This window comes from Penicillium cataractarum (assembly GCF_028827025.1).
Source record: "Penicillium cataractarum strain IBT 29864 chromosome Unknown utg000002l, whole genome shotgun sequence".
Lineage (NCBI taxonomy): Eukaryota > Fungi > Ascomycota > Eurotiomycetes > Eurotiales > Aspergillaceae > Penicillium > Penicillium cataractarum.
Window position 1 is genome coordinate 3,432,956 of NW_026622738.1, and position 12,015 is coordinate 3,444,970.

Consider the following 12,015-nt stretch of genomic DNA (forward strand, 5'->3'; position numbering starts at 1 on the left):
TGAATTTCGTTTTGGCATTGCGAAATAAGAGTGATCTTCAGCTATTTGCACGTAAAATATATCGCGACATTTCAGATACCAAAACTTGACATGGATCTGCATCATTGGAGCCAAGAAGATTAAAAAGCCAGAGTTTTGAAAAAACATGACCCAAATCCCGACCCCGAATCCCATCCACCACCCTCATGGTCCAAACCCCGACAATCGAGATTCCTAATAACGCCACGCTGATGTACAAAGCCCTAGCCCAGACACACCCAAGAAAACCGAGGAAATTAATTACGGGAAACCATCCCTACCATTTTCATATTATACGTCGTCCTTGAGCACAACTCGAGGCATGGAGAAAGACTTGTTATTTCGCACCATCCGGTGAGCACCAGGTGCAGATTCGACGTCCTCGATTTGTTGGGCGCCACGGTGTGGTGAGCGAACGGTATTTGCATTTGTGAGGAGGATCTCGCCGCTGGCTTGTTTTCGGAGCCAGTAGGCGCGCATTCGGTCGAGTGCTGTTTTGAAGTCGTCGAGGATGACTGTGTCGCAGAGACATTTGAAGATGAAGGATAGCTGAGTTGATGCCGATGTTAGTGAGGGTAAAGAACAGGGGAATGAGGCATGATGGAATGATAGAAGCGCAGACTGATAGGTAGAATAAGGGGGGTGAGAGATGCATACCTTCCAGAATGGCTCGATGCCCTGAGGTAGTGAATCGCTAAAAGCGTTCAGGACACTGCAGGTATCTACCACGATAAATGCGATAGAGAGACACATCGAGGCGAGCATAACTCCAAAGCGGGGACTAATGAAGACGAGTTCCCACAGTCCAAAGTTGTATTCGCGCTTGATGGTGTAGAACAGGGAGACAGTCGTAAATACCCACCAGGGGTCCCTGAAGATCGGCTCAAGCGGACGAGTCGTATGAAACAAATTATTGATATTATTGAAGTAAGTGAAATTGGCATAGATCTCGACAATCCAATACGGCCAACAAAGAATGACGGTGACGATGTAAATCATCGAAACCCGGCGTGATAAAAATGGTCTATTCTTCATCCAGGCAATGACATTGTGCAATGCCCAGGATACGTTCAGACCGATCGCCGTAACGGAAAGATACCAACCATAGGCGGGCTCTTGCAGGAAGATAAAGGTACCATGACCCATGGCGAGGATTAACTGTGTGGGGAGGGTTCGGAATTAGCCTCGTGGTCTAGCACATGTTTCATGCAGGTACAAGTCCGCGGGGGACAAGGGGATAAAAGTCTCTTTCCATCATATATCGATATTGGGGGAATTGGAATAAGTGATAGTCGTAGTGAATACTTACTTCTGCGAGGATGAGTTTGTGTAGAAGAATGTGCTTTTTCATGTTTGAGAGAGTGATAGCCGCCATGATGAGCAAGCTGCCAATCATCAGGCCCTGGCCCCATGCCTCAAGGACCAGGCCCTCGCCAGTAGGCCGACCAGTATGATCAGACATGGTGGATTCTATTTCATGGCACTGCTAGGCGAAGGAATGATGGAAATTGAAGAGAGCAGTAACAGGGACCGACGAGGGAGATCGAAAATACAGCGAGAGAACTGGGACGGCGATCGTCAATTTCGCGACAGGGAAGATAGCGAGAAAGGGGAAAATTGGAAGAGTGAGAGAAAAGTTCTTCGGGTGTTCGAAATTTGCCGTCTTGTAAGGAGAACCGTTGCACACGGGAGGGCATTAGAGTTCATTCGTTTAGAGAGGGGAGACTGAAGTGCCCGAGCTAGTCTTGCTAAAAACAGTCTGGCGTGAACGAAGTGGCTTTTAAGCACCAGCTCGGACCAGGAGACCCATTGGTGTTAGCTCGATTGTAAAGTGATGTACGAAGGACGAGCGAAGGATGAAGGAAGATCAAAAGCAAAGATAGGCTTGTTCTCCTGGTGGATGATGAGTTGGAGAGGGCGGCCTTGCAGTGCTTTCTACAGACGGCGATAGAAGAAGGGAATTCCTCTTAGTCCCTGGAGATTTGTACTCCTATATTAACGAGGGGGCTTCTTTATGCTAGGCGTGTTTTAGGTGTCCTCCAATTTGACTCTGCGTTACGTTAACTGTTGGTTATTGTGGGGATATACGATCTGGTCGAGACACTGGAGTAGAGTAGTAGCTTTGGAGCCGATCCACCGTTACCCTGGGGGATCGTAGTTCGGTCGGCTTACGGGGACGCTCTAACGATCTCCAATCCACACAAGAGGTCGAGATGGACCAATTTAGACCTCAAAAACAGGAGCAATTATGGCCAGAACAAACCCATGTCCATCTCATAGGTTGAAAGCACAGAGTTCTCCCCAGGGTATGTCTGAGGGGCCAATAGCCATGCATATACATCCCGGGCCGGTTCAAATCTATTGGACCGGCCCCTAGAACCGCAGAAGAAGAGCGTGGGACCCGACCAATCTGTCGCGTGCTCGACACCAGTGCGAAAGCCTGTTTGACAGCCGTCCCGGGGGAACCTGCCATTCACGACTCGGGACACGAGAGGATTGGTGCCTGGGAAGGGGGCCGAATAAGTGGCGCCGGCCAGGAAGTTTAACAAAAACACTCGGCTTGCGGGGTTTTTCTAAAGTTTTTCGAGAACGTTCCCGAGTTGAGATAGAAAAAAACGGGCGCATGGGAAAAGATAGAAGACAAGCTACCACGGTACCCAAAAAGGCAAGTTTAGAAGCAAAATATGAGAATGTATTACTGCCCAAAGTGGATGATGTTCATGTCGCTCTGTCACACCTCGCGAAAGAGGATGTCCCTGGATCCCATCGGGAGCGATATTCTTTTGTGCTTCGGGAGGGCCGAGGGTTCAACTAGGTTAACTAACTAACAACCCTGTCCTGGCCAGTGCCAAGTGCTTGTCTCCGCTATTTTCCCGTCTACGTGGGGCCGAAAGCCGGGGAAGTTCGCCAATCCACACTCAGAGATCCAGAAATGGCATTAGGCGATGTGGTAATGGGGTAAAACGGGGTTGATTAGCGTCTCGTGTTTGTGGAGTAGAAGTGGAAAACAGTGTGATTCATGAGGGGCATAGAGGCATTAGTAAAAAGTAGATATCCATGAGTTATTAATGTAGAGATGGCACCGATGGGAACTCGGTGCGCAAGTAGTATCCGAATCCCGACGAGCAGCATTGCCAACAATGTACCAGGTTTAAGATCCTACTCTTGTCTCCTTTGAGACTGGTTCGACATGCTCTTGGTGGTCGGCACTTTCGATGTGCTTTTCCACTCTCGGGCCACCACCAAAGACTTCTTGCATCTCTTCCAGTGAGTGTCGCGATGTCTGTTTGATTCAGTCAATATATGCCTGCGATAAAATTTGTGTGAATGACGTGAAATACCTCTTTAAGAACGAGCCAGGAGTACCCAATAATGGCGTAGTTGAAAATGGCAAACATCAAGAACATGCGCCAGCCAATATTATTGATCGCATGCGGCGTGACCTGCGACATCATGAAGTTGAACAGCCACTGCGACGCAGCACCGACTGTGACACCCAACTCACGAGTACGACTGGAAAAGATCTCGCCAACGTACAGCCAGGGAAGTGGACCCCAGGACATGTTGTAGCTGAATGCCTCGCCGTAAGCCATGATGATACACGCAATACCCGCAGAGGTAGGTCCTGAGGATGTGCTGTTGCTGTTGGCCGGGTGTGTCGCTAGGATACAAGCGATGATGAGCATGAACGAGCCCATGGCAAAAGCGCCGACCATGAACGGCACCCGACGCCCTATTCTATCAAGGACAAAGAGTTGGAAGATCGTGACGCCGCATACCTTGACGAGACCGAAGAATCCAGTCACTAGCTTGGAAGCACTGCCAGCCCCAACGGCGCTGAAAATCTGTGTCGCATAGTATGCCAGCGAGGTGTTGCCAGTAAGCTGGGCAGATAGCTGGATGGTGACGGCGATAAAGAGACGGTAACGATTCGCCGGAAGGAGAAGTTCTTTAAAGGTAAGATTCTCCTTGATGCGCGCCTCTTCCTCAATACCAGCGAGAATCTCATCGAATTCCTTCTGTAGTTCTTCCGTCTCCTCACCTCCACGGACCCATTTCAACGACTCTCTCGCTTGCTCCAGCTTCCCTCGAGCAGCAAGCCAACGCGCGCTCTCTTTGACCGTGCACATGCCGACCAGCAAAAGAGTCGAACCAAGAAGCTGCAGTCCCAACGCTGTCTGCCACTGATTGGTGCCCGGAGACTGATCCTTATCGACCGCATATGTTACCCAGTACGCGATCATAACACCGATAGCAAAGAAAAGCTGGAAGCACGCCCCAAGTCGACCACGAATCTCCTTTGGCGACATCTCCGCCGAATACATCGGGATTAGCACCGTAGCGGCGCCGATGCCCAGCCCCGCAATCACACGCCCGGCATAGAATGTGCCCAGAGTGCCAGAGTTGATGATCTGCAGGATAGTGCCGAGAGTGAAGACGAGGGAGCTGATAATCAAACCGGTGCGACGGCCGAAGTACTTGGCAACAGGGGAGACGAGGAAGCAGCCGAAAAAGGCCCCTGCCTGGAGGATGGAGACGGCGTTGGAGTTGACATTGGTCTTTTGGGCTTTGGTGTATCCAAAGTCTTTCTGGAAGGATTCGAGGGAGAGGACGCCGCCTGTTTGGATGATAGTGTCAGTCTATGATGGTAAAATGTGACTATTTGGGTATTCGCTCGACCTACTGATGACACCAGTATCGAAGGCGAATGCAAAAGAGCCCATGCAACTGGCCGAGGCCAGGTAGGCTGCGCGAAACAGGCCAAGCTTGCGACCCATGGTGTCGTTACACCTCCGTTGAGCAAAGGTACGACCTGGGATTTGGAAAAGGAGTGTTCAGTTAAAGTATAGGAAGTCGAATCGCACAAACCCGCTTCCACGCGAGTGTTGTAAGGTATATGCCCAAGTAAATCAAAGGTGAAGTTGAAATGTTGAATCGATGATCAATCCAGTGGTAAAGCGAGAGCGGAGAAAGAAAAGAAGCAAACACGGGCTACCACGCAGTCTTTATGACCTGCCGATCATTTGAAAGGCCAGAACTGATGCACCGCGTGGTTGATGTAAGGCCACTGCAACCAATATCCGTCAGGTAGAAGCTCACTGGCTCAGCTTTGAGGGGGGGCCAGACCAGGCAAGCTCTCTCAAAGCCACGCGAGAGCCGACCGGCTCGCAACCGAGTACGAAGTAGTGCACATGCTCGTCATTGGCGGTCGGCGAATAGCTTAGTGGGAGCCATAGCTCTGGGTAGCGGGGAGCTTGGATGCTGATTTGCGGGGGGTTCGTGTGATGGCCGTGCTACACAACGAATATGGAAGGGGATAGACATGGAAACTGCTGTCTGAGGACGAGCGTAAGGGGGTGTTGCTGCAGTGAATAGGCTGGGTTTTGCGGTCTGAGAAAGCTGGCGCCGTACTTGGACCGTGGGAATCTGTTTTGTTCCTCGTCATGTTAGAGGATCTTAGTGGATGGGTCTGGTGCATTTCTTTGTTTCCATATTGTCCAGGTGGAGTTGTCCTTCCCCGTAGCGAAAAGGCTAACCCCGGATCTGCGCGATCTCATTGCGCCACCAAGAAGTGGACTCTCGCCTTAGTTAGCCTACCTTTAAAGAGCGATTTGAGTTATAATTGAGCAAATCCCAGGTGGATACTAAAGCTATCTACGGAGACAGTTCAAAAGACCTTTGGAAAGACCTTTGGAAAAACCCTTCAAAAGAACTTTAGAAAGAACTTTAGTTTGAAAAGAACAGTAGTCCAGGTCAAAACATATCTAGCTAGGTGTTTTCTCTGGTTTTTATCCGGACAGGGTGGTGGTCGATCGAACTAGATCGAGTTTGGTGTATAGCAATCTCTGTTTGATTCGATCAACATATAATGGGATGGATGAATAGAAAGGCCATAAACGCCACGAGCAATCTCGAACAGGTTTCTGTATCAGACCTCACACGGAGCCAATCAATATTCAGGGGGAGGATAGTTGCGCCCGTTGTTCCCGGTAGGAGAGACCTCCCAAAAAGCTCGCTTCGTAGGACGCGCACTTGTTGCTGAGGTGCCCCTAGAGCACACATACCACGCCGCAAAGTCGTGGTAAGTGGCCCCATGCCACATAGATAGGTAAGATCTCTTTACTTATAAGTTTGCTTATATATAACCTTCGCGATGGCTCTACCAAACACCCCCTTCGGTGACATGGTGAAGAAATTTACCGACGCATCGCAGTCCTGCCATGACCTCCTATCGTCGGAACGAACCAAGAGCTGGCACACGGCCGCGTTCGCAAAATACGCGTTAGTCGCTTTGCAATACCCACGATTCGGTGCGAACCGCCAGTTCCGGTGCCCAGCGATCGCGGACATGACTGCATTCCTCGCGATCAGCCCTCGCAATAGAAGACCCAAGCCCGAACCAAGACAGGACGAGGACGACGAGAGCGACGAAATGCACTGGATTTCCCCTGCCCTCATTCCCTTACGTTGCCCACGGGAAGCAACCTCGTTTTGCATACAGAAGCATGTTTGTGGACTATTATCGCATGCCACGGCCACATCCACATCCCTAACGAGGTACTACGGGCCGTGCTGGCTACCAGACCTACCTACAGGAATCCCTGCGCCGCCTAGATTTCCTCTGCAAACAGTCTCAGATCTTGGTTGGATAATATAAAGTCTCTCTCCAGGGGCGACTGAGGACTGCGACCCATGATCTTGTCGAAGGGTAGAGGTCGATATGGAATCCTTTGGTTTGGTCGGTTGTAAGAGAACCACGAATGAAATGTGAGAGTGGAAAGTTTCTGGGAGACCTTAGAAATCCTCACCGATGAATACGTTTTTCCAGACTTTTCTGGCACCTTTAGACATGAATGAGCCTAAAGTGGTTGAGGATCTAATCTCTTTTTCATTCCCCTTTTTCGCACCTCTTTCGACGCCTCTTTCGGCACCTCTCCTGTAATAGTGAGGGTCATTATATCGACTCCATGTTCTTTTAACTACCAGATAAAGAATACTCTCCCCGCACGCAATAATCGTAGCTATAAATAAAGCTGAAAATATTAGTCTTAGGCAAATTTACAAAGATGTTAAAACACCCGCCTAGCTCTATATTCCCTACGAGATTTCGTTAAGAGAGTAAACCAGTCGAATTGGGTTTAGTTATCGTGTTACGATATCTGCTAGATTCAGTCAAGAGATGCTGGTAGCGAGGGATCAAAGGATCGAAGAAGCTAAATAGAGGATGGGTTCCATAATCCCCTTTAGCAAATTTGGTTGTACAAATTAAGTTAAGCAGGAACAAGGGCCTATTCCAGCGAGCCTTTCCCTAGAGATCATTCTAGCCCATCGACATCGAGGGCTAGAATGTCGTTGGGGTCTCGGTTAGGTAGAAGCGATTTCCCAAAAAGCTCCCTCGCGTGATTCTCACATGTTCTGTACTAGAGGGAACCGGAAATATCATCACCGTCTGATCTAGTCGAGGGAATCCTTGTGAGTCGGTCCGATAGAGCTCGAGGGATCCGCTAACGGTGACATTATTGGGTTGTCTATTCCATTTGATGATAATAACGATCCGAATATCACTATTGCTACCGACGAGTAATCGATTCATATCATTGTGGAGGGCTGGGTAGGACTCGGACCAACAAATATCGACAACCAAGGTTGGAAGAATCTGCGGGTAGAGGCGGAATACCGCAGCCGGCTCCTTTTCATAGGTACGATATGGACCATTTTCGATCTCAATAGCTACTGGTATTAGCCAAGTGATCATTTATGAGCATGCACGAAGTACAGAGGGGAACATGTGAAGGTTTGTGCATATAAGGACAGCAAGAAAACTAGAGAAATGAGGCCAGGCGGAAGCTTATAAGTTAATGGCAGTCAATGAAACTAATGAATCAAAGAACGAAGCGCGGAAGCATTCCGGAAACAGCATACTTGCGGAGCTCTTAACCCTGATAAGGCATTCCTCAGCCATAGTTACGCTCCCCGTACGACCCCACGTCAACATAGAGGTTGTTAACCATCCTACACCAACATCATGAGCAGGCGTGGACCGAACCATGACCCGTAGGGTAGCCTCCACGGGGTCGTATGATTTCCGGGTTCCTGGAGACTCTCCTCGATTTCCCACAAGAAAGCCTCCCATCCCCGGGGTACATCAGTAATCATAAGTTCTTGAAAGTGTCGATCTTGGCATATATTCTCAACAATACATCTTTCGAACTGAGGTTGGCCCGTAAACTGCCTAGCGGATATCACAGTCGTTGGCGACTCGGACTGAGGAGCAGGAAGAGAAACCATGGCAAGGGTGGAAATAAGGCGATCAACCTTAGTAAAGTTCTAGGAGGAAAGGCAATATATGAATCTGTTTGTGATATTGGTGTAAGAAGATCAAGTGGCAGAGGGATGTGGAAAGAGAAGTGAAGTAGGGTGGGAGAGGATACATATTAGAAGAATAATAAGTATCTCACATAATGACGTAGGACTGGGATCAGTTACACTAAGCACTTTATAAATTCGGGGTTCCCCAGAGGGGATTAGAAGTGAATGTATGATCCATAACAGGTGATATAAGTCCAACGGTAATCAGCAAAGGCTCGAGTGCTTTCCCTTTTAAGTAAACCTCCATGTCATGTCAACCAGATCGCCACCTGCCAATAGACCTGGTAACTTCTAATTGTGCATCTCTAACCGTCGACAACATGCATATTCTCGTGTTGTCGAATATTGACAGGGTTTTCGATTTCCTTACTGCTGGACTCCAACTCCACCCGCTATCGAGCCGTCTACTGGTGTATCCTGCGACGATCCCCGTCGGCCAGGCCGGCGGACTCGACACGGAAACAACTCGGGGAGGATAGTCTTTACGATACTGACTTTCTCTACTCCTTGCTGCGGATATCGCACACTTCATACAACACGGTGCCCCTCCAATATCTTGATTCGAGACTCTCACGGCTGCTCTCGACAGTTCCCTCATCCTGGATAGCCGTAGCCGATCGCTACCAGACACTCTCTTCAGGGGCGACGGCCAACAATTCCCAGGGTCCAGCACCACTGGTCCCGCCACTCACACTACTTTGTCTCTGTTCCACACGCTGGTAAAACGGCAGAAACAGTTCAATCACCGGAAAATTGTGTTCCTGACGACGATTCGGGTTTTTTTCCACGCGACCTGCCACGCAGGCCATGCCCCATCCATAGTGGATATTGACTATGCGAAACACACTGCCAAGACCGATCGGCTCGCTGATCCTCTCGCCTTAGGCTCAAGTGTGTCCTGGACGCTGCGTCCTGGTTGGATCTAATCTCGGCACTTGATTGTAACCTCCTGATTTCAATTACCCCTGCAGTATCAGATTAAGCCTTCTTACTCGAGGAGGAATATGGCCTTCTTCACCCCTGTCCCCATCTGCAGATGAAACCTCCGTCCGGCTCTGTCGCGGGGACCCTCGCTTTCATGTCAAAGATTTGCAGAGTGATGAAGAGCTTCGCCCGTCGGTCCACCCAATGACGGTGGCCAAGCCTGGTTATCCAGACTCTTGATGTGTCGTTGTTGCGCATAACGAGAAGGCCGGGAGACGATCATCTTCGCTGGTCTACCTGGTTGGATAATGGCCCGATTCCAGCCCACTGAACATCAACGTGTTGGACGGCAATGATCTTCAGTGTTATCGCCCCTCTCGCGGAGTTTCGGCGGATGAAGATGGAACGATGTTGGTCTGATTTTTAAATGAGCAGCTCCCCGGGTATGATGGGCGTGTTGGATGTTCTAGAAAAGCACGCCTTTGCAGCTACCACTGCCGTCACTCTTTTATCTACACTCCCATCCATTCATTTTGACTTATATCCATTGTCTTTCTTTAATAGGCAAAGTGCGTGATTTTTGTGTTCATTGAACCTCCGCAATTTATGAGCGACTATGGCTCCATTGTGGTATACTGCTGGGAGCACGCTGCTGCTGTCGTCGCTTAGTGCGGCGGCTTGGCCATACTCGACCTATACTTCGATGAGCTTCCAGCCTCCTAAGCTCGAAGTCAACAAGACCGGCACTACTGAGCCGGGTTATCTCTTCCTTGGTCCTCGTGGTGGTGTCCAGCCTGCTGGTCAAGCGGCACTAATTTACGACGACGAAGGCAACCTGATCTACGAAGGCCCTGAAGAGGTAACCGCCAACTTCCGTGTCCAAAAACTGAATGGCCAAGATGTTGTCACCTTCTGGTCCGGCACTATGATGGATCTGGGCTTTGGGTACGGTGCGGTGCATATCCTCGACAACACCTACAAGGAGATCCACACCGTCACTTTGACTGGCGCCTTCGTCACTCCGGACAACTCGCCCAGGGACTCGTACATTGACCTGCATGAGAGCCACATCACTTCTCGCAACACGCTGCTGGTAACTGCTTACAATGTGACCCAGCACGACCTTACCTCCCTCGGTGGAAATTCTTCAGAGTGGATGCTCGATAGCCACTTCTACGAGATCGACATCTCCACTAACCAGATTCTTTACTCATGGAGTGCCCTTGACCACGAGGACCAGATTCCTTTGAACTCCTCCCACCAGAAGCTGGGCGCCGACGTCGGCTCCCAGGAGAAGCCTTACGATGCCTACCACATCAACTCTATCACTGCCACCAACAACGGGTACATGGTATCCTTGCGCCACATGTGGTCCGGCTATTATCTCTTCCCCAACGGCAGCATCGAATGGCAGCTGGACGGCGCGAACGGTGGCGACTTCGCACAGGTCGGCAGCGCGACTTTCAGCTGGCAGCACGACCTGCGTGTGTACAACGAGACCGACGAGGGCCTGGTTCTCAACCTATTCAACAACGCCAACACCCCAACTGACTCTGAGACTCCAACCACTGGCGTAAGCCTGGCCATTGACCTAGTGAACAAGAAAGTCACTGGCCTACGTTCCCTAACTGACCCGAACGACCCTATTCACTCAGTCAGCCAAGGCAGCTACCAGCTGCTCAACGAGGCCGACGGACACGTCTTCATGGACTACGGGTCTATCTCTAAAGTCAAAGAGTTCGACGGTGACGGCAACGTTGTGTTCAGTGCACAGTTCGGTCCAGATAATGCTGTCGCCTCGTACCGCGGCTACCGCTGCCAGTGGAGCGCCGTTCCTTTCTGGAAGCCCTCTCTGACGGTGAACAAGACTAGCGACGATGCCACTGTCTATATGAGCTGGAATGGTGCTACTGACTATGATAACTGGGTTGTCTACTCGGCCGCCTCTGCCACCTCGGCCAATAGGACGCAGATTGGCACTGCGAAGCGGACTGGCTTTGAGACTGCGGTTACTCTTGATAGTCCGCCCTCTAACTCTATTCAGGTTGTTGCCCGTCAGGGTTCAACGGTTCTTGGTACCTCCGAGATTGTCTCTTTCTAAGATGGATGTTCTTTAGACATCTGTTTTGGTATGGGTACTACCATTTCGCACCTGTAGTTCCGGGGAGATATTTCTTTGAGTAATATCCCTGGTGCATATAGGACTCTGGTGTCTCCATGTGGCTCTTTGAGAAGCTGATTCTTTCTGCTTGTACATATTTCTCCTAAATTTAACGCGTACATATCCTACTTACTTTCTTGATCCCATATACTATCCTGACAGAGAGTCTCACCAGAATTATGAATGAAGACACCGATATCAACGTAGACTCTCAAAGCCAAGAACCCACGAGACCTGAACCAGATATGACGTTAATGTCTAAGCCAGAATGCCACATGGTGGCAGCTCTATGTCAATGACCGGCGATGAGTCAACCAAGGATCTTAGTACAACTATGTTCAATGTCTCTTATGGACAGGAGCTCTGTTTCATGCATTAGGATGGATCTGGCCGAGAGGCATCTGACAATTCCTTGTGCTTACGGAAATGAAAGTGTTGGTAAATTAAGTACAGATTAAATAGGTGATTCTGTGCCGGATACTGATTTTATTCATATAATATTAGGCTTCGTTCAATAAAGAAGCACACTAAACTCCTTTCCA

General features: G+C 49.7%; 5 protein-coding genes across 5 annotated transcripts; 2 read left to right on the top strand and 3 right to left on the bottom strand.

Annotated features, from left to right (window-relative positions):
- Nucleotides 1–309: 309 nt before the first annotated feature.
- N7496_003326 (uncharacterized protein) lies at nt 310–1,480 on the bottom strand (the record flags this gene model as incomplete). The annotated part of the gene is made up of 3 exons (XM_056696257.1): nt 310–567; nt 676–1,176; nt 1,328–1,480. 3 exons carry the CDS (start codon nt 1,478–1,480, stop codon nt 310–312), a joined length of 912 nt encoding a protein of 303 aa, XP_056558469.1.
- Nucleotides 1,481–3,169: 1,689 nt separating this feature from the next.
- On the bottom strand, nt 3,170–4,796 carry N7496_003327 (uncharacterized protein; the record flags this gene model as incomplete). The annotated part of the gene is made up of 3 exons (XM_056696258.1): nt 3,170–3,301; nt 3,360–4,636; nt 4,703–4,796. 3 exons carry the CDS (start codon nt 4,794–4,796, stop codon nt 3,170–3,172), a joined length of 1,503 nt encoding a protein of 500 aa, XP_056558470.1.
- Nucleotides 4,797–6,172: 1,376 nt separating this feature from the next.
- Nucleotides 6,173–6,671, top strand: N7496_003328 (uncharacterized protein; the record flags this gene model as incomplete). The annotated part of the gene is made up of 2 exons (XM_056696259.1): nt 6,173–6,526; nt 6,615–6,671. The coding sequence occupies 2 exons, from the start codon at nt 6,173–6,175 to the stop codon at nt 6,669–6,671; spliced, it is 411 nt and encodes a 136-aa protein (XP_056558471.1).
- Nucleotides 6,672–7,429: 758 nt separating this feature from the next.
- Nucleotides 7,430–8,307, bottom strand: N7496_003329 (uncharacterized protein; the record flags this gene model as incomplete). The annotated part of the gene is made up of 3 exons (XM_056696260.1): nt 7,430–7,749; nt 7,942–7,958; nt 8,036–8,307. Coding segments are annotated over 3 exons (609 nt in total), but the record flags the coding sequence as incomplete, so codon positions are not given.
- A 1,621-nt stretch (nt 8,308–9,928) lies between these two features.
- On the top strand, nt 9,929–11,413 carry N7496_003330 (arylsulfotransferase family protein; the record flags this gene model as incomplete). Its single annotated transcript, XM_056696261.1, has 1 exon — nt 9,929–11,413. The coding sequence occupies one exon, from the start codon at nt 9,929–9,931 to the stop codon at nt 11,411–11,413; it is 1,485 nt and encodes a 494-aa protein (XP_056558473.1).
- Nucleotides 11,414–12,015: the final 602 nt, after the last annotated feature.